General features: G+C 42.7%; 1 protein-coding gene across 1 annotated transcript in view; it reads right to left on the bottom strand.

Moving 5' to 3' along the window:
* Positions 1-21791, bottom strand: part of bmp1a (bone morphogenetic protein 1a) — a 30722-nt gene that overhangs the window by 3022 nt on the left and 5909 nt on the right. The window contains exons 2-18 of the mRNA XM_085367207.1: positions 16447-16560; positions 13489-13605; positions 12897-13014; positions 11377-11555; positions 11049-11154; positions 6497-6621; positions 4727-4842; positions 4453-4555; positions 4073-4189; positions 3571-3716; positions 3262-3457; positions 2890-3015; positions 1657-1817; positions 1320-1500; positions 1077-1202; positions 756-883; positions 176-389 (exon numbers count right to left, since the gene is read on the bottom strand). Coding sequence (XP_085223333.1) covers positions 176-389; positions 756-883; positions 1077-1202; positions 1320-1500; positions 1657-1817; positions 2890-3015; positions 3262-3457; positions 3571-3716; positions 4073-4189; positions 4453-4555; positions 4727-4842; positions 6497-6621; positions 11049-11154; positions 11377-11555; positions 12897-13014; positions 13489-13605; positions 16447-16560 — 2373 coding nt within the window. The remainder of the gene's footprint in view (positions 1-175; positions 390-755; positions 884-1076; positions 1203-1319; positions 1501-1656; positions 1818-2889; positions 3016-3261; positions 3458-3570; positions 3717-4072; positions 4190-4452; positions 4556-4726; positions 4843-6496; positions 6622-11048; positions 11155-11376; positions 11556-12896; positions 13015-13488; positions 13606-16446; positions 16561-21791) is intronic.

Here is a 21791-nt window from a genome sequence, read left to right as displayed (position 1 = left end):
CATCCCATTTTGAGACAGGGTGGTGAACATTGACCTACAAATCCTGGAAGAACATCTAAAGCCCTTCATGAGGTTTGATATGACTAATTGACTTAAAAATAACAAAAACCGATGTGAAACTGTACACTGTTTTTTTTAGGAGAAAAACCCCTGAATGCTGTAATATAACTCTCACCCGCAGTATGGGAAGCCTCAAAGCCTTTTTTCTGCACAGAGTTATCAGAGAAGAAGCGAATGAACAACTTGTTGCCGCTGGATGTGATGGGTGGAGGCTTCTTAGTCCCACAGAAACGACCCAGTTTCTGCGCTTTTCCATCGCGCCCGTCATAAATGTCAATGTGGTCATAGGCACACTCCAGGTGGGCCTCCATGTCAATCTCATTGAAGGCCTGTTAGAAATGAAGAGGAAGATCAACTCGAATGATAAGGCTTAGACATTAAAGCCCTTTGTCTTTTAGCGAGATAGTAAGGGAATATTTCTAGAAGATAAGAACTTAATTAACTCGGCACACGGAAGATCAACGCGCGACATTGTTTCAGCAAATAACAGACTCTATATCTGTGGCACAGTGGGCAAAAATGCAAAAATAATAACAGAAGGGGGAGCCACACATCATCATTAGGAAGGCCATAACAGTTTCTGACATGAGCACAGTAAACACAGATGTCCTCAGCGGATTTAGCAATTCAATTATGCAGATAAAGCTGCTAACAAATAAATAAATGACTGACAAGCAGGAGGTTGTGGCACGTACGATTTTGATGCGGTGACCTGGAGTGGTGGTGAGCACCCAGGTGCATGCCTTTTTGCTGGGGTATTTATCTGGCCAGTTGGGGCTGGTAATAATGCCGCTCACACTATTCACAGTGTGATCACAACCAGCTGCAAAAAAAAAAAAAAAAAAAGAAAGAAAGAAAGAGATAAAATGTCGACACGGTGCTCTGCGTCAGGCTAATCTACAATGGGCTCAAGCACTGCACTCAGACTGTTTATCGCTCTCACCAAAATCTAAGAAGAAGACGAGTAGATAGATCTATTCAAAAAGACAAAAGACAAAAAATGTTATGTGCAATACCTTCTTTGCAGTCGTGTCTGTTCTCATGCAGCACAAAACCACTCCTACACTGACAGCTGTAGCTCCCAAAGGTGTTGACGCACTCATGCTGACAGCCACCGTTCTCCTTGGAGCACTCGTCCTTATCTGCAGGACCACAGAGGACACAACAACGCTGACGACTGCTCGCTTTGAAGACTTGACAGGTTGCAGATCTGAGTGAGTGAAAGCAGAGACCGTGCAGAACCCTGCCAGAAGATTTACCTGAGAAGAACTGCGCTTTAAATCCCTTTTTGGACACCGTGTTGTCGGATTTGAACTCGATGCGCATGTTGTTGTACTGCGAAGTGATAGCTTCTGGTTTCTCTGCCCCACAGAACTTCCCGTGTAGCTTCGAGTCGGCCGACAGCCCGCTGCGTACCTCCACGTAGTCGTACTTACAAACCTGCACAGGACGTGTTATTTGGTTTAAATTACAAAACTCAAGGAGGAGAGAAATGCTTCATTTGCTATGATTAAGGAGAGATGCGTCGCAGTGACAAGGAGCAAAAGTATAGAACAAACCCACCCATTGTTCATTTAACATAACCCCAAATCTCACATCATTGCCCTCAGTCTCGAAGACGTCAAAGAGCAGAGTGATACGGTACTGCGTGGGGGCAACCAGCTGCCAGATGCAGTTCTTGTTTGGGGGGTACTCTCGGGGCCAGCCTGGACTGGTTATCGAACCGTTCAGCTTGGTGATGAAACCTCCACAAGCAGCTGGACACAAAAGACAGAAAAATAAGCAGCTTGATATGCGCGCAGGTGTCCACACACAAAAATAAATAAATACATGATATCACTGTATATTTCTCAAGGATTGGTTCCAAATGTTACGCTGCCATCTGAGATTTCCTTTGAACATAACAACCCTCGGAAAAATGTGATTACTGCCTGACCTTTCTGCCAAAGCTTTGTAGTAGCAACGCAGGATATAACACAACAGCAGCAGCTGGTGATACTCATTAGATCACTTGGCTATTCTTAGTTAATTCCGTCAGTCATTAACTAAGTAAAACAAAAAGCTGTGCTGACACATGGACTGTGTTGAAATCCAGAAATAATAATAGTGCACAATATCTAACAGATATCTATATAAGCACAGGTTTTAGGGATCATTTTAACTCAATTTAAACGCAGGTTTAAAATATAAAAAATGTATTTTAACCATGTAAAGCCTGAACCCTGAAGTTTACTGAAGCAAGAAATTGAATATTTGCGTATACGAGTGCATCAGTCATCTAAAACATAACAGGGGGTTAGTGCTAAAAAAACAAAACAAAAAAAAAAAAAACTGTCTGCAAGCTTCATGTGGAAATATTGCACGTACACCATGAATGTATATCCTTTCTAATATGCATTATTTTAATATTAACACATTAATAAGAGAACTACATTCAGTTATGTGCATTTTTAATTCATTTTAATGTGTCCGTCTTTAATTTCAGGCCCCGTTAATTCAACATCAGCGAAATATTTGTACACACAGCAAAGAGATGGGTAGCTGGCTGACTTCCTGTAGAGGCAGAAAGGGATTAAATGGTAATGTTGTGCAGCTGTGTGTGCTAGCAGTTGGGTCTTAAACAACAACATATAATTTGAGGTAAAATAAAGCTTTCATTGTTGTAACACAAATCAGAAAAGGCCGTGGCTGGCCAGCACCACTATTAATGCTGGCTGTTAGGAGCAGGACTGACTGTACTTATTGTATTTGGGTGGCTAACTGTGTAAAGTGCTTTAGCATGTAAATGACATGGTGAGCAGGGCTGGTGACTTTTCTCCCTGTACTTACCCTCACAGCTGCGCTTGTCAGCAGCCAGCTCATAGCCTGGGTCACAGGCACACTTGTAGCTGCCTAGTGTGTTGACACAGCGTTGCTCACAGCGACCGTTGTCCGGCTTGGAGCACTCATCCATCTCTGAACACACAAAGATATGGCCCTTTTAGCTGGCCCCCCTGGCTCAGTGGCTTACGAGAGAAAACCCTCCAAAACAACAGCAGAGTCGGGCAAAGAGGGTCGCACAGAACGCAAAGGTGCAAGAAGAACAAGGATATATGAAAGAAAATTTAAAAAGGTCATGACCTACAGAGTGAATGTTGGAACATGCTTTAATTCAGATGCTGACATTCTCTCCTAGATGTTGTCAGCACTTAAAAAGTTCACCTTTGAAGAAGTTTGCAGCAAAGCCGGCCTTGTTGACAGAGCCATCTGAGACAAATTTCATCCACAGATGGTTTGAGCTCGTTTTTATGTCATCTGGCTTGTCATAGCCGCAGAAGCGGCCCAGCAGAGGGCTGTTTTCAGAAATCCCATCGCGCACTTCTAGATAGTCATATGCACAGCTGTCGTGTCTCTCAATCTAAAGAAAAGCAGAAGATTTGGTGTCAAAAAGGGGAAAAATTAGTCATGAAATCCAGAAGAAAGCATGAACACTATTCTGTTAAAAACATTAAAAATGCATTGGTGTCTTACCTCAAAAGACTGGAAGGTGAGGCCTACGTGGAAGCCCTGAGCGACAGAAATCTTCCACACGCACACTTTGTTTGGCCTGTAGTCATCGGGGTAGTTGGGAGACTGGATCTGGCCATTGTCCTTCTTCACCTCCCCGCCACAGATGGCTGCATGTGACAGTAAAAACAACACTGAGCTATTTCATTGCTATATCATCAGTATTTTCCTTTGGAAAAAAAATAAGGTGCTCACTGCTGATTCACTGATTTATGCATTGGGGATTAACTGAATGCCTTCACACTCACACACATACATCATCCCTTTGCACGGTCTGCAAACAATAGAGCTGAATGTGAAACCTGGCCAAGATCTGATTAATGCAGCATAAAATGCCTGACACATCAGCAGTAGGAGAGCCAAAAAGGGTTTTTATGGGGGGTTTTTTGCTACAGCCTCTACACATATTGTTGGATGTGTGATCCGACCCTGCGTTCAGCATGCATGGAAGAAAATGAGTGCTCACCTTCATAAACAGCAGAGAAACCTTTTCCCACCCAGTTACTGCTGCTGCGGAACTCAATCCACAGGCGGCTGTCAATGGAGATGATCGGCTCGGGCAGCTTATCGCCACAGAAACGACCTGGGTCACAGGTGAAAACATAAAATCAAACATTTGAACCTCACAACATCCGCAGTACTGGCAGAAATCTGTCTCCAGAGCTCTACAGAACTTCACACGAAGCACACTGCATCCACCAAAGACTGCACCCAGCTTTCACTTGCAGCAGTTGTTTTCTGAAACTGAATGTCTTTTAATTTTTTTTCCCTTACACAAAAGTTGACCAGGAGACATCTGGAGGTTTGTTGTTCGTTAGCTGCTCTCTGAATTCAGTTAAAACTGACCTTTAAGTGGTGCCTTCCTCCAGTATCCATCTCTGATCTCCACGTGGTCATACCAACACAAGTGACTCCTGTACAAATCCATGGAGGTGAAGTTCAAAATGATCTTAATAAAAAAATAAAAACCCATTATTGGGACAGCAGGGGGCAAAGGTCACATATTGCTAAATCTCAGATAAATATGATGAAACCAATAAACTGCATCAACATGAAGGAGCCAGAGATTTGATTTGAGGTGCCTTTAAGCAAAGATCAGACACTTTCCGTAAGCTCGTACCTTTTCCCCCGGTGTGACTGATATTCTCCAGATGCAGTGCATGTAGGCCGAGTATCCATTTGGGAATCCAGGAGAGGAAAAATTCCCGCTGCTGTCCTGCAGGCTGTCTCCACATCCTGTGCACAGAGACAAACGCACAACTGCACATCAGACCCGATGCTCTGCCAGTCAGTCTCTGTCTGAAATCACCTAAGCTACTAAAAAAACCACAACAGCTCTGAAGTAGATCCTCTGAAACTTGCGGCTGCGGAGACAGATGCTTGATGCTGGAATTATAACACTCAATGTGAAGAAAAGGGCAGTGCTTTCATGTTCAAAGGCACATCTGCTGATAATATTCAGCCACAACCCCTCATCTCACCCATCCCCTCCCCCACCTACTCCAGATGATGATCACACAAAGGAAACAAGAGAGTGTGAGACACTTTCTCTGAGCATCTTCTGAAAATAAACCTGGCCCACTATAAATAACCCGGCCCTCTGGAGGATGTGATGCATTATGTACGTGTTGCCAGTGAAAAAAAACAAAAAACAAAACAGAAACAACCTTTAGTTTGATTGGCAAAACTAAGTGTGCGATGACTGAGTCCAAAACAATATGCAGCCTAGAAGAATGAGTGCGTGAGGCTCCAGCCAACTGGGGGAAAGATGCCTTTGATTAAGGCACGAGGAAATAATAGAAGGCTAGATTGGCATCTTCAGCTGTCCGTCTTGGGTGGCGTGTAAGCATTTACAATCACCCTTGGGTTTTTGTTCTTTTACCTTGAACTTCATTTAGTAAGAGTTAAGAAAACACTCTCCTTGCCTGTTTGCGTTCAAAGCGAGAAACCGACGAGCCCCGAGCTTCAAGCTGTGTGAAATAACGCTTTGTGCGGAGCTCTGCCAATCCTGAGCCATTAACCAACACACATTTGGGATGACAAACACTCCTAGGAATGCTGCATGAATGGGAGATCCATGGCTCTTTAAGAATTTTTTGTTTTTTCCAAGAACACATGGAGAGACTCACTACCTCATCCCCCCACAGCGCGTGCCACATCATCCAGTCTTCCTCAGGAGACAGCGATTGCCATGATGAAAGAGACAGAGCACTTGCAGTGATGCACGTAGATACATTTAAAACTTCCACCTCTGCCCTGAAACCACACTGGATGATCCACTGTGGTGACCAAGCACTATGTTTACTCATTGAAACTGACTGCTCAGCTGTCCCAGCTTTACCTGCAATTAACTGTCTGACACCAAATGCATTCAGCAGAAGGCTGCTCTTCAACGTACATCTGCTAATGCTATAAATTGTGTTTACTTCAACAGCATCAGATTCTCTCTCCTCTGGAAGCATAAACACACAGAGAGCTTCAGAAAAGTACCAGGATTACATAACTCTCCTTAGTGTATAGCCACGTGGTTTACATTGTTGGGAGTAAACACGCGTGTCTGCACATCACAGCTTGTACAGTCATTTCGGTTATTGTCTTTAGAAGAACAGCTGTTCTTTTGCATCTATCTGGGAAAACAGACTGACTAACTTCCTGTCCCTGGGTAGTGTTTACACTCCTCCCTGCTTGGGAGTCTGGTACGCTATAGCTAAGGAACCGCACCACATCAATCGCCGATGTGCACAGCGTAAGCTGCATCTGCGGAGGCCAGGAGAAGTTACAGACCTCTCTCTTCCTCTCTTTCCTTCTTTCTCAGGGTTGTGCTATGCATACGTTCAAAAATAGACAAGAAAAACCCCATAGCAGACAAGAGCTGTCATTTTGGCCTTACTGGAGCACTTGTAGAGTTTGCGTGCCTGTGCAATATCCCCTTTGCTAAGTCTGGTTCTTTGGCCAATGGGTGGTCGCACGCCGTTCACATCGTAGCGTGGCAGGATGGTGTCCAGGAAGATGCCTCTGTAATTCAGAGAGAGAAAGAGAGAGACTGATGTTAATGTTGCATAAAACCCCAACTGCATGCGCACCCTCCTGCAGTCTACTCCAGCATGCACACATGCCACAAAACATGTTTGTTCACAGGATTAGGTAACTTACCATCAATCAGTGCAGTTCAATCACTGTCAACATTAACTAAAGAATTAAGAGTTCTACATACCCAGTTAAAAAGGAGTGCTGACAGTCAGAAAGTCAGAAAGAAATGTGATTGCTTTTGTAGAAAAAAAAAAAGAGCAAATCCAACTACCAGCATGGAGTGCTCATTATCATGTTTACTTTCTGGATTAGCATTTAAAACAAGTTTCAGGATATCAGAAAAAAGTAAAAGGCTTGTAATGAGATGCCATCAGAATTTATTTGTCTTTAACCAGCTGTTGCTCACCCACACCCATGTGGACACAAGAGGGTTTTCATTAAGATAAAGACCCAGCTGCTTGTACAGTAAGAAACGACCTAATTAAGATGAACATCAAACCTCTTATCTATGAATATCCCCACTTTTGATAGCGTAACCAGTCAGTATATGCTTTGACATACTTTACTGTTTGACCCTTGCTCACTCTCTAATGAGGTTCATTAAAATTACGATACCATCTGAACGTTCAGTGTCCACATGTGTGCGCCTGGGCTTTGAATCTCCCTGCATCTGGTGCTACTCTGCAGTTCTTTCAGATCTACTCATCTCTTTGATATGGGACTGCTGTTGAATTTCAGTCTTTCTTTAAGGTTGAGGTCACACAGTCCATTTCAGAGGTTAATGCTCAGATATCATCCTTTACACACACACACACACACACACACACACACACACACACACACACACACACACACACACACACACACACACACACACACACACACACACACACTAGCGATAGACCCAAAACTGCCGCGGAGGCAGGGAAATGAACATCAGCCACATTCTTGATAAACATCCAAAATGAAAACTATAAAGATAAATAAAATTAGATAAAACATCTGCAAATGTTAAAAATGAGACAGGACAGAACAGTTAGTCCAGAAAGACTCCTTTTTACAAAGCTGCCTCACTTGACACTTTGCTAGTTTATCATCTTCATTTTTCTGTAAGTATTGGCAAGAAATGGTCTGGCTCCCTGGCTGTTCCCATGGTGACATGCCTATCAACGCCAGGCATGTGCAAACAGAGCAAAAAAAAAAAAAATTAAAACAAAACAATGCCACTCCAGTCGGTGTCAGAAAAGACAAAAGGGGACACTGGCAGATCTCTATTTGAGCTGGCACTGCTCCACACACTCGTCCTAAAAAAAAAAAAAAAAAAAATCTCTCGAGCAAAAGGAGGGGGAAGGCAGAGCCATGGGTCGGGTAACACACCCGAGACAAAAAGCAAGGGATCAGCCCTGCTTGTCCCCAGGAGACACGGCAAAACATCAAGACAGGCCATGAAATCTTCCGAACAACACCCGCGGCAAAGGCCCTGGCTTCCCACGGTGATTTACTGTAAAACACAGAGCAAACACACCGGCCAACAATGGACCGACAAAGAATGACACTGGCACAGGTAAATCAGCCAATCAGCGCTGAAGAGAAAGTGCTTGGAATGACTTGTGAAAAGCCAACAGGAGCCCCTCGTCTGCTAATACAGCTCTGTGAAACATTCCCCGGCAGTGACAGCCACCGCTTCTCATTTCTAAGCAGCCTTTTTGGATCAGAGGAGTTTGTATAGGAACAGAGTCAGAGTTGGACTGAAAACAGATCAGGGTGGATTACCTCACATAAATATACCCCATTGTGCAGCCAGCTGTAGAACATACTGCAAATTTATAAGATTAAGAGCCTAAGTCCAAATGATGACCTGGGAGTGACCACAGCTAAATGGACATGTGCTGACCTGACTGAAATCCAATACAAGATAAAAACCATTCCCTCTTTAAAACCTCAATTCCATGGAAGTAGTGGGCTTTGTTTCCTGTAAACCTGGAAGCTAAGACAAGACAAAAGTTTGTTGTTTGCATGGAGAAGGAGTACAAATGTCTCTCTTCCCCTTTGTCTCTGTTCTGCAGTCTTTTTCTGTACACTAACAAACACTGGAAAAGCAGCAGTAATTCATCTCCGCTCGGCGTGAAGTGCATTAACAACCTACAGTTTGGATGCACGGGGCCAGGCAGGAATTTCTGCATACTGGCCTACATCCAGCCTCAGCCTCTGTTTAGACAAAGATTTACTCCCCACTGTCTGTTTGTTGCGAGAGCATGGCAGCTATCTGGGAAGAGGCCACAACTCTTAGAGAGCCAGTGGTGGGAAATATAAAAATATATGCATGTGCAAAGCTGAGGGAAGGGCTAACAGCTGGTTCTTATATCAGGCGGAGGTAGTAATGATTATAGTCTGCGCTTACTTGTTTTTTTTGCTTTAACTTTAGGTGCCCAGAGATCAATTTACACCCATACTGAGTGACTGAAGGCTGTCTGGTAGATGGAGGGACAGTTCTACACACTAAACTAGTATCATATCCCGCACATGACATTAGGAGATGGCCATGATATTCACATGCCTGCAAACCTGGGTTGTAACAGCTTTCAAAAATAATTTAACATATACTGCCAAGTTGTCTTGAAGCCACTTGCAGTGAGTGTAGTGCTGCTTTTGTAATTACAATAATGAATCAGCAGCTGAAAGAGTCAAATACTCCTAGTTCCTCTATTCTGGCTTTGTAGTCATCCAGATGGTAAAAATACTTGAAATTAACCACAGTCCCTGATGACTAGGTCAAGAAACCAGGCTGCCTTGTGTTAGTCATGTACCTTTTTTTCCCCCCACCCGCCTTAGATGGATCCTTCATCCAACACTGTAGCTAACCAGTGATGTGCTAAGCAACAGCACAACATCTGGCAGGCCTTCCCATAGAATACAACAGGGAGTGAAGAATGAGGTCAGCCGATGACAAATTTAAGTATCACTAAGAATACAAACAGTTCCTCTTTTACAAGCGCATGTTTTTCTAAGCAACAAGTTTCTGGAAGATTTAATGCCAAAATTTCAGCTGGTCCTCTGCAGTTCTTTGTACTGACGTTACTGTCCCAAGTCTATGACGCACAAATTTCAAATCATGTGACTATTTAGTTTGTAAAGCATTAAAAAGGAAAACATTTGCATTTTTTATCCTATGTAGATTATTTAGGGATTAAAAAAATGCTGCTAGGTGTGTGAAGACATTCAGTTTGGAGGTAGTCATAACACCAAAGTGCTGTGAAGATGCCAAAATGTTCCACTCCAGAATATAGGTCTCTGCAGTAACCTTGGGTGACATCATTTGTCCCACCATGAAAATCTTTTCAAAGAACTCTTAGGACCATAATGAGGTGGTTTATGGATGAAACCCTTTACGAGAAGCTTCACACAACCTTGAAGGTGGTGTCCATAAATGCTGTTGTGATGAGGCAGGGCTACTGTTGCTGAGCTAGCTGCTTTATTGGGGCTGCTACTGCAGGAAAAAACAGCAGGAACCAAACAAAGGAGCCTTAATTTAAAACAGGCAGTGTGAAAGAGCGAGTATATCCCAGACAAACACTTTTACTACGCCTGCAAAAATTCACATCTCACTTTTCTTATTTAGAGTTACAATGTGTCTATTGTCATACTGCTAATCCGGCAAATGCCAAAATTAAAGCGAGAAGTGTAAATGATACCGTTTACAGGTAAACCCTATAAACAAAGACCACAGACCAGTCCAAAGAGACCCAGTCACGGTCTGAAATGGAACCTGGCATCCAAGTTCTTCTTAGTTTCCTCCATTTACCTGATATACGACTCCCAGTACACCAGCAGGTAACCTAACCTTGTCCAAATATCACTTAAAAATCATAGTACTACTTCTCCAGTTGACTTTAGGCTCAATGCAATGTGAGGATTTATTAATTTATTTCTTTTAAAATGTCATGCCAAAAGATATCGGGTAGAAATCGGTTTATTTTTGCACTTAGTGATAAAAGACACTAAATCAACAGCAAGCTTTGAAATTTTTTAGCAATTTCTTGTTAAGAACAAATATGCCACTGCTGTAGATTTCTGTAGATCAGGTTGCATGTGCTGGTCTGGTGTGTACATTTAATATAGAGTTTAATATGATGAGCTTGTACAGCTGCACTGATCTCTACTGGACTTTCTAGTAAAGAAGTAAATACGTGTTTTTTTAATTTATTTCTTCCTACAAGAATTGGGATTTGTGCCACATTACTGAGCGGCTGCTCGCAGACACAAACCTGGAGCATTACACACCAGTGCAGTCATGAAACATGGAAATGGAAAACGAGATGAGACCAAAGTTGGAAATGGTTCAGTCTGACTCGCTCTTAGACTAGTTCTCATGTCTGGGGCTTATGGAGTTGAACTTTGGGTTTGGCTCCTACCTGGAGAATGTATTCCTGGCGTAATGCATGATACTGTCAAAGTCATAGACTTCTCCTAAAGAGTCCACCTCTCCTGGCTCCATCTTCAAAAAGTTATATTCCTGTCCTGTAAAAGAGAAAAATTCAGACCGAACCCTTACGTCAGGCGTAAATATAGACTCTCAGGATTAGGTTCATGAAAACACTTCTGCAAGTTTGTGGCGTTTTATTCTTAGCTCAGAGTGTGTGAATAAATGTGTGACTCTTAATATTTTATCTAACTCTCTGTCTCCGTCTTTCACTTACACACATTATTGCTGGGGGATCTCGGAGAAACCTGAGGTCTTACCTGGTTGAATGTTGTCCCTGATAATGCTGACGTGATCATCTCGGTCGGGTCGTGTGTGTTCGTGCCAGAACCCAATAACATGACCTAATTCGTGCACCACAATGCCAAACTTGTCACAGTTTTTCCCTATGGATATGGCCTGGGGGCCCCCTCCGCGGCGACCCACATAGGAGCAACACCTATGAATCAGCAGGCAGACACACATGGAAACACAGGCAGGCAGTGTGTAAGTCAAAACACAGAGACTAGACTTTATGCTTCACTTCATTTAAAAAAAAGAAAGAAAAAAAGTAGTGAGTGGAAAAAAACGAGGTTAGCAAAGAGAGAAAAAGGAATGCATCTCTGACTCTATCTCAACATGCTGCTTATGTATATAATAAAACTAGAAAAGAAATCACCTCAGAATCTCTGCTCTGTTTTATAGTCGACACATACAGGAGTGACATTCATTCAGCTGTCTGCTAGTGGAAACGCTGAGAGTAACTGAGGAAGCTGGCTGCAGCGCTCCATCTCGATGTGACATGAAAGGTTGAGTGTGGGAGCCTGCAGGATGGGCACACACATAATGGCCCTGTGGGCCAGACAGCCGCTCTCTAATTACAGCGAGCCAAGTCAGGCTCTCCTGAGACACGCCTTGAACTTTGCACAGGACAGATGGGGGCCTGCTGAATATGCAGCAGAGTCAAGCGTTCCCACTGCTAACCGCTGCTGCCTGTGCGGATAATGTCATCGTTGTTGCTCCAGAGGCCAGCAACTGGGCTAAAAATGGCTTTTAACAGTTGGCTAGAAAAAGTTTCATGAGTTGCATCCTTTTTCCTGTTGGTACTGAATGATATAAATCAGCAGGAGGGGTACATTTGAGTAATGACATGATGGTATCCGGCTTGTGGACTAAATCTGAGAGGTTGATATGTTCCCTGGAAACCTCTTTAACAACTCTGACTTCCTTTTCTCAAAATCCTAAATGGATTTGCATTCTTCAACACCAAATGTTTTAATGAAAAACTGTTTCACGACGGCTTACAAAGAAAGAGCCCTGCACATCCAAACAGGTTGTCAATAGTCGCTTAGCAACGAGAGCCACCACCAGCACTTCCCCTGCGTATCTGTTTAAAGAGAAATGCTGAGTGGACACCGAGCCCGACTTTCAGCAGAGTGCAGCAAACAGGCAAAGGAAGTCTCTCCCTCGTGCCCTGTCCTGCACACCGGGTATGATTTAAGCACTCAGTGACTGATGCAGTGTGATGATCAGGCACAGGAAATTCCTGCCCACCGAATGGTTTGCGCTTTAAGGGATGGCAGGGGGGCAGAAAAACAAAACAAAAACACCCAAACCCAAAACAATTCCTACTGACTGCAGAGAGACTGCAAGGAGAGGATGAACAATGGAGAAACTCTGCTGAGCAAGAAGCAAGGAAAAGCATTAGGGCGCTAAATAATTAGCTGCAGACACTGAACAGAAACAGGCCATTGTTCAGCTCCTACTGTACACGTGGGAGCTTAAAACCCCACTGACTCACCCACATGGTCGGTAGGTGAAAACAATATAGCTTTCCTCAGTCGTCTTCTCAATAAAGGTCACACAGGTGTGCTTCTCCCAGTGCCGCATGGCTTGGCGGAATATAGCCCGCTGGCTGCCTGAAAGGGAAGTCGGAGAGGGTGAGAAAACGCACTCCAACAGCATTTCATGGAAGAATGGAGATGAATAGAAACACAGTGAACAGACGAGGCTTAAAAGTAAAGTCATACCAAGTTCAAAATGTGCCTTTCTCATCGTTAACCACCATCACACACACGCAATTTAAAGAGTCCCAAAATGTTATATTTATCATGTCAAGAATTCAATATTTGGTTTGCTTTTTAATAAATTGCACAACTACAAGCATACAATTTTTTAGGCGATGTAACAAGATCGCACAAGACCTCAGAAGTAAATACGGTTATTTCTAGAAGCAAAACACTATGAAGGGTACCACGTACTTTACTTTGCAGACATCTAGTATTGTTTTACAGATTATAGTTTACCGTGATTTGTGACTTTAAATGGGAATGAATGATGCTAATTATGTTTACCACATCTGGTCACACGTGAGCACATTACATGTTACTTACCACTAAAGTTTCCACTGATGACATAAGGGATGACGCCGTCGGGCCAAATGCGCTCCGGTCTGGATGTGGCAGCTCTTTTCCTGCGCCGTGCACCTTGCCTGCTTTGACTGTTTGAGCCTGAGGATTTGAACCAACCACGAGACAAAATAAAGATCACTCAGAGCATTCCTGGGTGAAAAAAACCCCCAGCCGTTCCTCCAACATTGGCACAAAGAGATAACAAGCTATGCTTCTACTTAATAGATTCCATTTTTTTTATTTGCAAAAACCAAAGGGCTTTCTTCAAGGCTTGAAGCCGGTTATATTAATATTGGCTGGTTATTAAAAAACTAATTTAAGTAATTACATTAATTCCATCAAAGAGACAGTTCAAATAACACTGTACTTCTCGTTGTGCGCTGAATGGATTTTTATTAAAGCCGAGTCTTTTCTTCTTTCAAATTAATTTTAATGTCACTCATCCTCACATAAATGCCACCATACAGACTAAGCCCCCACCTAAACCTGGTTATTATTATTATTATTATTAAAGAAACATCCTTATGCGAACCTCAACTTTGATAAACTTGCAGAACAAGCATGAGCTCAAAGTGCATGTGATGAATAAGCCACAAGTGGATGTAGGCTTAGTCAGTCGATCTATTAAATGATGCATATTTGCAGAAATACAGATGGAAGTGATTTATCTGATGAAGCAGTTACTGCTGTGGTTTTAATTGGGATCTTGCATTCTACGTTAGGACACCAATTTAACTTGTAGAAACAACAAACAAAAGGTGCCAATGATTTATACGTAATTGAGCAAAAAAACAATTAAATTCCTGCGGCAAACACCATCAGGGGGTTTTTCTTGTATTTGTAACATCATCCAGAATTATTATTAATAATTCTGGATGATGTGACTCTCGATAATGTGGTGTGTTGCAACTTCACACAAAATCCTCTATAAAAAAAAAGAAAAAAAAAAAAAAAAAGGAGAAGTGACTCCAAACATGAGGAAATCTGTAGGAGTGAAAACTTCAGCAGTCTGATGACCTTAAACTTCTGAGAAAGCCCATTAAACATATGCACCAAGTGAATTTAGTGCGTGCGCTGGGATGAAGTCATTTTTCTTACACAATCATATGTTTGTAAAGCTTAACAAAGAACTGTTGTACTGTCACATTATTCTTTTATTTGGCCAAATCATTTAATGTATTACAGAGAGCTGGGACAACGTCTACAGTTCCCAGATAAAGGCTCCAAAGCTGATTTCACTTAGTTTTTCATTTTGCAGCAAAGGTGTGTAAAATAAATGTGTCATCACTGTGAGTTCTATTAACAAAAACCAGCAGAATCCATTTGATATAAGGGTGCTTGTCTAAACTTTATTTTAAAAAAAATTGTGTAACACTTCTATTAGAAAACACCTATTAACACACTGACCTATGCGCTTTGTGGTTGAGGTACAAACAGACATCACCTTCTTCCAAGGTGTACAATTATTAGAAACTTTATTGGGAAACGTCACCTGGGTGACCCCGATGAAGGCCTGAAGCTGCAAAAACAAGCGCTGGTTGTTGTTTCATAGCTATACTTGAAACGGTGCGGCTCGGCTCATCTTCTCTTAGTATATTTGATTAACACGCATGCCGTAGATTGCAGCACGCTTTTTAAATTTGCTGGAACAATGTGTTCTGTTGAATTTCAGTCCGCAGGACTAAATCTTAGCAGCCTGGCGAGATCAATTAGCACGTACACTTGTGCATGTGTTGTGGAAAAGGCTGATAACAGCCAAATCTGCTCAGCTAACTGATAAGAAGTCCTGGGGAGGCAAAAACTTGTGCGTGATGTGTTAATTAAAATAAAACGATTAAATCTTCCATGTTCGTCCGTATTTAGACGGGGAATGTTCTGGGTGGTGTTTTTTTTAGGTCAAGGCTTTAATCTGAAGATAAAGTACCCAAGACTTTTAACTTGACCTCTAAAGTGACATGATAATTGAGAAAAATGACATATCAAAGTTATCTTCACTGCCAATTAGGATCCACACCTGTGCAGGGTGAGCAGGTATTGATATGCGTGCAGCCCGAGGCGCCAAGCGTTTCTATGAATGAATGTTGATCAGGGTGGAAAACAGCCACCTTGTGCAATGCACAGTTATACCGGCTGTGTTTTCCTATTTTGAGCTATACCTTTCCACTGCTTAACACTCGAATTTGCTGTAACTAAACTGCTCAAGCACACAGATAATTATTCAAAAGGTGAGGATGAACTTGCAACCTGCTTCTGATTCACGAGTCTCATCTTAATTCCCCACCTTGGGTCAAAATTTATACTAAAACTACTAAATACTAAAAATCAAACCAACACGGTGAATACTTTAAGCTGCTGGAAATGTATTCATAATCCCCCCCCCCCCCCCCCCCCGCAAAAAAAAGTTTGCTTTTCTTGGCGCGCTTATTAACTCGAACAAACAGCACTGCTCAAGCACAGACAGATGTGGATATGCTTGTTGGTTCATGTTCGCTCAGAATTTACAGGATTGCGAAGTCCACTGGTCCCGGCTGACTCACAGCGGTTGATTAAATAGCACTTTTCACTGGAGAACATAAAACTGACAAAGCCCAGCAATCATTCTTAAACATGATGCTACAGGTGTAGCAACGTAATGATATCATCACAGTTGTAGGCATAAACATTTTGAAGAGGGCTCATTAAAAACACAAAGCTGCCTTCCGGCAGGTGCTGCTGGAGCCGACTCTCAGTTCGAGAGGTTGGAGCGGTTTTACGGCTGTAGTGTTGGGAGCACAACGTCTTTGTCTGCAATAATCACCCAACAATGTGGGAACCTTGTTCATTTCAGCTCTTTTGTTGCAAATTTAGACTAACAATATAATCTGCTTTGCCTTGGTGCTACAATAACTACATTTTACATCATACTGTAACCTCAGAGGTCTTTCTGTCTGTTGTTGTTACCTGTATTTGTGCGATTAACAACCTGGACGGTTCTCGCTGCCAGATCTATTATTCTGTCCACTTTAAAGAATCGCAGGTCTTCCTCATCCAGAGCAATGTCTCCCAGAAAGGCAGCTGAAAGAGACACACAGAGACAGCACATGTCAGACTATGTGTAAGGCGATCGCACAATATGAAGCATCCGTTTGCACAGTCCTGTAGCCTCAAGCTTTTCCTGCTGCTCAGACTGGGAAGTCCAGCCACACACACACACTCCTTTCTGGACTCTGGCTCTGTTTACTCTCTTTATTGTGGAACCCAAGTAAAGTTGTGAAACAGAAGTGTGTCAGTTCAGATAACAGGAAGGCTGCCTTGTATTAACCCAGTTACAGGACAGAAAACAAAAAACACACTGACTTGTGTAATGCATAGAGCATGAACTTGATAACCTACTGACATGATTTATGAAAACGAATCGAGTCCGGAAGGTAACATAACGTACTGTGCCGTGGCACACTTGGATAGTTAATGGAAGCTATCAAATATGCTACAATGAGACACCGACACTGCCTTGACCGAGTAATATGGGGCACCTTGAACACGTAATAGCTCTTTAATGGGGCCAAGGAGAGAGAGAAATAACTAAACAGTCCCACTTAATGAAGAATGTCCTTTATTAGATTTTTTTTTTTTTTAAACTAAAAATCTCCCGTTGCTAGAAGTCCACTCTGCAGAAACTGGGTGCTTGGTTTTACGGGCTTTTAACACCAGCACGTTTCCGGAATTTATAGCCAGGCCTGCATGCAGGACTTGGGAGGGGATGGGGAGTGGAGTGGGGCCATTTCTAGAGAAGGCAAAGAGGCTGCACTGTAATCCATCGCTAACCAGGACATGACAACTTGAGAAGGAAGAGAGGAAGGCGGCACAAGAACAGGGAAGGCAGCTGTGGAGCAGAAAGAAAATGACAGCCTTCTGCATGCTTGTTTGGTGGGTTAGTGTGATGGAGGTAGAGACCAAACCCTCAGGGGGCAAGAAGCCCAGAGGACCTTTAAAATGCAGAGTACATGGGAGTGATTTATAGCGGGCGTGTTTGTCAGAAGTTTTAGTCTGTGATCTTAAATCTGACACCCCAATGCAAGGTGTCCTTACCGCAGAACACACAAGAAATTAATTTTGTTTCATTCTGAGCTCAGGATATTTTTGGTTTCTTTAAATGCAACACGTACATTTGGCCAGATATGACAGTTTTTTCCCAGTATGTGTATAAAAGTTTTACTGAGGTCTGAGACAAGAGAGAAAGGGATGGAAAGCACAATAGAGACACAAAAGAAAACCCCTACTTGGCTCTGGCATTCAAAGGAGTATTATTGAAACAATCTGGAGCTGGCTCTGGTAGATGCAGGCTGTTTTGTTTTTTGTTTTTTTCTTTCTTACCCTGAAGGTCCTACAAGGATGCACAGCTGAATGACTTAATTAGAGGCTAATGGCACAATAGGAAAAGGCGTTTGTGACAGCTGGCATGGCAGGACACGCAAAAAAAAAAAATTCCAGAGGTCCTCTAATTTCTGCAAGTCAAAAAAAAAAACAAAAAAAAAAACCACAACAAAAAAAAGAAACTGTCCAAATCTGAGACAAAACAGACCTCTCACAATCAGCACTCACGCTGACAGCCACTGCCAAAAACACTACTGTTAAGGGACAGCAACCAGATGTTGAGCAGTGGAACAAAAGGACTTTTTTTTCCCACTTTTATCTTCGGATTATTCGATTCCCTGAACTAACCGAGTGCTGAAAAGAACAGACAATACTTAAACAACAAAATTCCAAGTTACATAAGACAACACAGACAATGTATAAAACACTACTGAAGCAGAAAAACTGGACAACACGTCCTTTCACGTGTAACGTTTCGGTATCTAACGTGAAAAGCAGCGATTTAAAAAAACAAACAAAAAATAAAAACGGGGTGCGGGCTTTCTCCCACCCCCTGCGCTCTCCGAGTTCCAATCATCCACAACTGTTCTGGAGACAGGCCGGTTAATCCGCAGTGTCATTGTTCTCAGACAACAGTGGAGAATGAAGTGAGCAAATGCACAGCCCGGTGGCATTATGAACTCATTTCCCCCAGGCGCAGCAGTCGTCCTGGAGACGCTGTTGCAGGTTTATGGAAAGACTCTCAGGGATTGTGAATTAATCCCCTTGTCTCCTGGCTTTAATTATCCACAGACACAGGGTTTTAGGATTCTTTTGTGTACAACTCTGGGCTGGGAATGAGGACAGGCTATGGAGAAAGGTGATAAACTTGCACGGAAACAGAGCGCTGACATGATGCAAAGTACAAACACAGTGAGATGGCAGGTTACAGCCAAATGAGTGCGGCAGATGGCAAGTGATCACCATGGAGTACAGTGCTGCATCTCTTTCCAAACATTTTTCATTACCTAATTGACAACAGCTGCAACTAGAATAATAATATTAATATCCATGCAGAATAGCTGGGTGAAGGCAGTGTGCTTTCTCTTCTCTTTTTGTGCAATAATCCATGCACCTTTTGCATAAGAATGCAACTTAAACACACATAAATACAGGACCGATCTTTAAATCAATGGACTGAAAAAAATAAATTGACATCTGATTAAGTCCAACCTCCCCCATCACTGTTTTTTTTTTTTTTTTAAGTTAATCTAAACCATCCTAATCCTTCTCATCTTGGACTGCCCATCAATCAGCATATCCAGTCAGATTACACATGAGACCTCAATCAAATTAATCCCATTGATTCGTGTAATGCCCTAGCCTCGACCTCTATGGTGTCAAATACTCCTGGACTATTCCCATAAATCTCCTTCCGTGAATACCAGACCACGACATCTGCCACTGAAACCTGCACAAACATCAATACTAAGCCTAAACAGACACTGAAATCAGCCTATATTTAGAAGGCCAGTTCCACTCGGGAGAACACGGTTTACAGCATCCCCCCAGTATGTGACCCAGTGATTACAGATGGGAAAAACTTGGCTAATATGCAAGCACGGAATGCATCACAATACCCGGCACCGCCTTTCACCACTGTGTTTGCTGACAAATGCTGCAATTTGAATTCCAATAGAGGTCAGTGGTATATTGAGGTAAGGCAATTACCATCTGATGAGTGTATCACTAAGTTTTCCCAGGTAGAAGCCCCCCAACCCTCTCAAGAGGAGCTTTTGTTTCTTTAGCAGCTGTTTGAAACTGAAATACACACAAAAAAATAGTCAGGTAAAAAAAGTCTGTGCAACAAGAATAAGGAAACAAACTAAGGAATGAAGAGTGTGATGCCAGTTAGCTGTCCTTTGTGAAAACACCAGCTGTTATTTATGCTTACCTTGACATTTTCTAACACTGCAATTTGAGCACAGGGCAGGAGAAAGAAAGAAACTGCATATTTGCACTGCGCTCGCTTAAAACAAAAAAATGTAACAAATGTGTAATTAGAAGAAAGCTTCTGACAAAAGTAACAAACTACTGCTCGAGATTCAGGCAATTATTTTCCAATAAAAGCCTGACGTCTCGTCGCCCACAGCTGCGATCAAGCCCGAGCTGCTGTCATCGCCCTGCAGCGTCTATCGTATTGACAGAGGGGCTTCAGTTGCAAAGGGCACACAGCGAGAGACTGCCGCCCCTTTAACATTTCACACTCCATCAAGCCCATTAGCAGATTGGATTTCCCAGCTCATCCTCGCCACTGATTACTGATATACCCCGCTACCAGTCAAACTACCTCTAATGATTCACCAGCTCTCCAACCATTTGTCTCCCCCCAATGCCAGCACTACACACTACTTGAGCTCCTTACACAGATGAATAATTCAGTGCCAGACCGTAAGGATTCTCACCTTTGACAAAACGTATTTTCACCATCCAGGCTTAATATTTCAGTTTAGACCACTCTTTGCATAACACATCGTTTCGTGTGAGTTTTTCTCAGAACAGATGTGCAAACAAAAGTTTAAATGAGCTTGTGGGTGAACTTAATCTGGGAGTAATCCTTAACTCATAGCTTTCCAATAAACAATAACCATCTGCAGTTAAAGAAAACACCTTTAGTATTCATTACAGGTGGGGGAAAGAGAGAAAACAAAAACAATAACAATTCAACACAGCACAGATGAATCGTTCTGGGAAAACTAAACAATGAAGGAAAAACTGTTAGGTTGCTCATCATTCCAGACCAATTAGGCATCATTTGAGCCACTTGAGTGAGCATTGGCAAAGCATTCAGGCTCTGCACTCACCCTTGGCTTTTCTGTAATGCAAGATTAGTTATTACTTAGCTCTGACGACAAACATATTGTTCAAACTAAAGCCCTGAGATCACGCCTATAGATTGGCTCCCTAATCACTTGAACCCTGCGGAGAGAGAAGTGGCAGGGGCTCTTTAATGTAAAAACAAACACTCAGTGTGGGCTCGGCTATACGGCCTGCATTCCATGATAAAAGAAAAGCATCTGCTTAAGTGTTGCTTGAGGGCCTCATCTTGAAGTTCAACAAGGCAGCCCCATCACCCCAAAGCAGGAGCCGGAGATAGAGCTGGATAATGAGCGGCATCTGTTTTGAACTGCTGTTTTCCAGCCACTTGGATTTTTTAAAAGACACAATGTCCTTACACATGGGATGCCAGCATGTAGCTGATTTTACATCTACAGGATTGTTAGCCTTTACAAAAATGCAAAAGCATCACAAACATACAGCTTAAGTCATTTCAAATGAATCACAGTCGGATACCAAAAGGTGAGGGGTGACACAACTCTCTGTTGATAGCGACAAATGCTTCATGAGCAGAAAGCAGACCGGGGTGAACGTACCAGGCCCCTTCATGAATGGGTCGCACTAACCTCACCTGGGATAGTGTGGCACGGTAAGACCGGCCTGCCCTAAATCTTGTTGCCGTGCTTTCTCTTGGCAAATGGTGAATGACCCCGTCTGTCTTGTTTTGGCCAGTCTGAGTGAAATGGAAGAAAACTACTTGCATAGGTGAGTGGATGAGAAGAGGTGCAGAGGTTGACCTGTCTGCAGATGAGGCCACAGCAGCAAAGAAGCCTTCTGAGGTAACCTATTTTCAGATCTTTGGGGAAATTATCCATAATAACTGGTGGTCTGAGAGGGAAACTGGACTCCTGCACTTCCTTCAAGTTGTAAAAAAACCCAGCTGGGGCAGCAGACTTTTGCCAATCACAGGTCGTTTAACACCTAAAGTCCAATTAATGTCCAAAGCAAAGGAGTCGAACAATCTAATCTCGTTAGAAAAAATAAATGTCTGCAGTGCACGTGTGAAAGCGGCTTTCATTTTAGACCCGTGCCATATGACGCGTGAGCATGTGCCA

This window comes from Diplotaxodon limnothrissa, linkage group LG12 (assembly GCF_057381915.1).
Source record: "Diplotaxodon limnothrissa isolate DT_005_m linkage group LG12, D_limnothrissa_male_GT1.1, whole genome shotgun sequence".
NCBI classification, from domain to species: Eukaryota; Metazoa; Chordata; class Actinopteri; order Cichliformes; family Cichlidae; genus Diplotaxodon; species Diplotaxodon limnothrissa.
The sequence above is the reverse complement of the archived record's forward strand: the minus strand, read 5'-3'. Positions and strand labels throughout refer to the sequence as shown.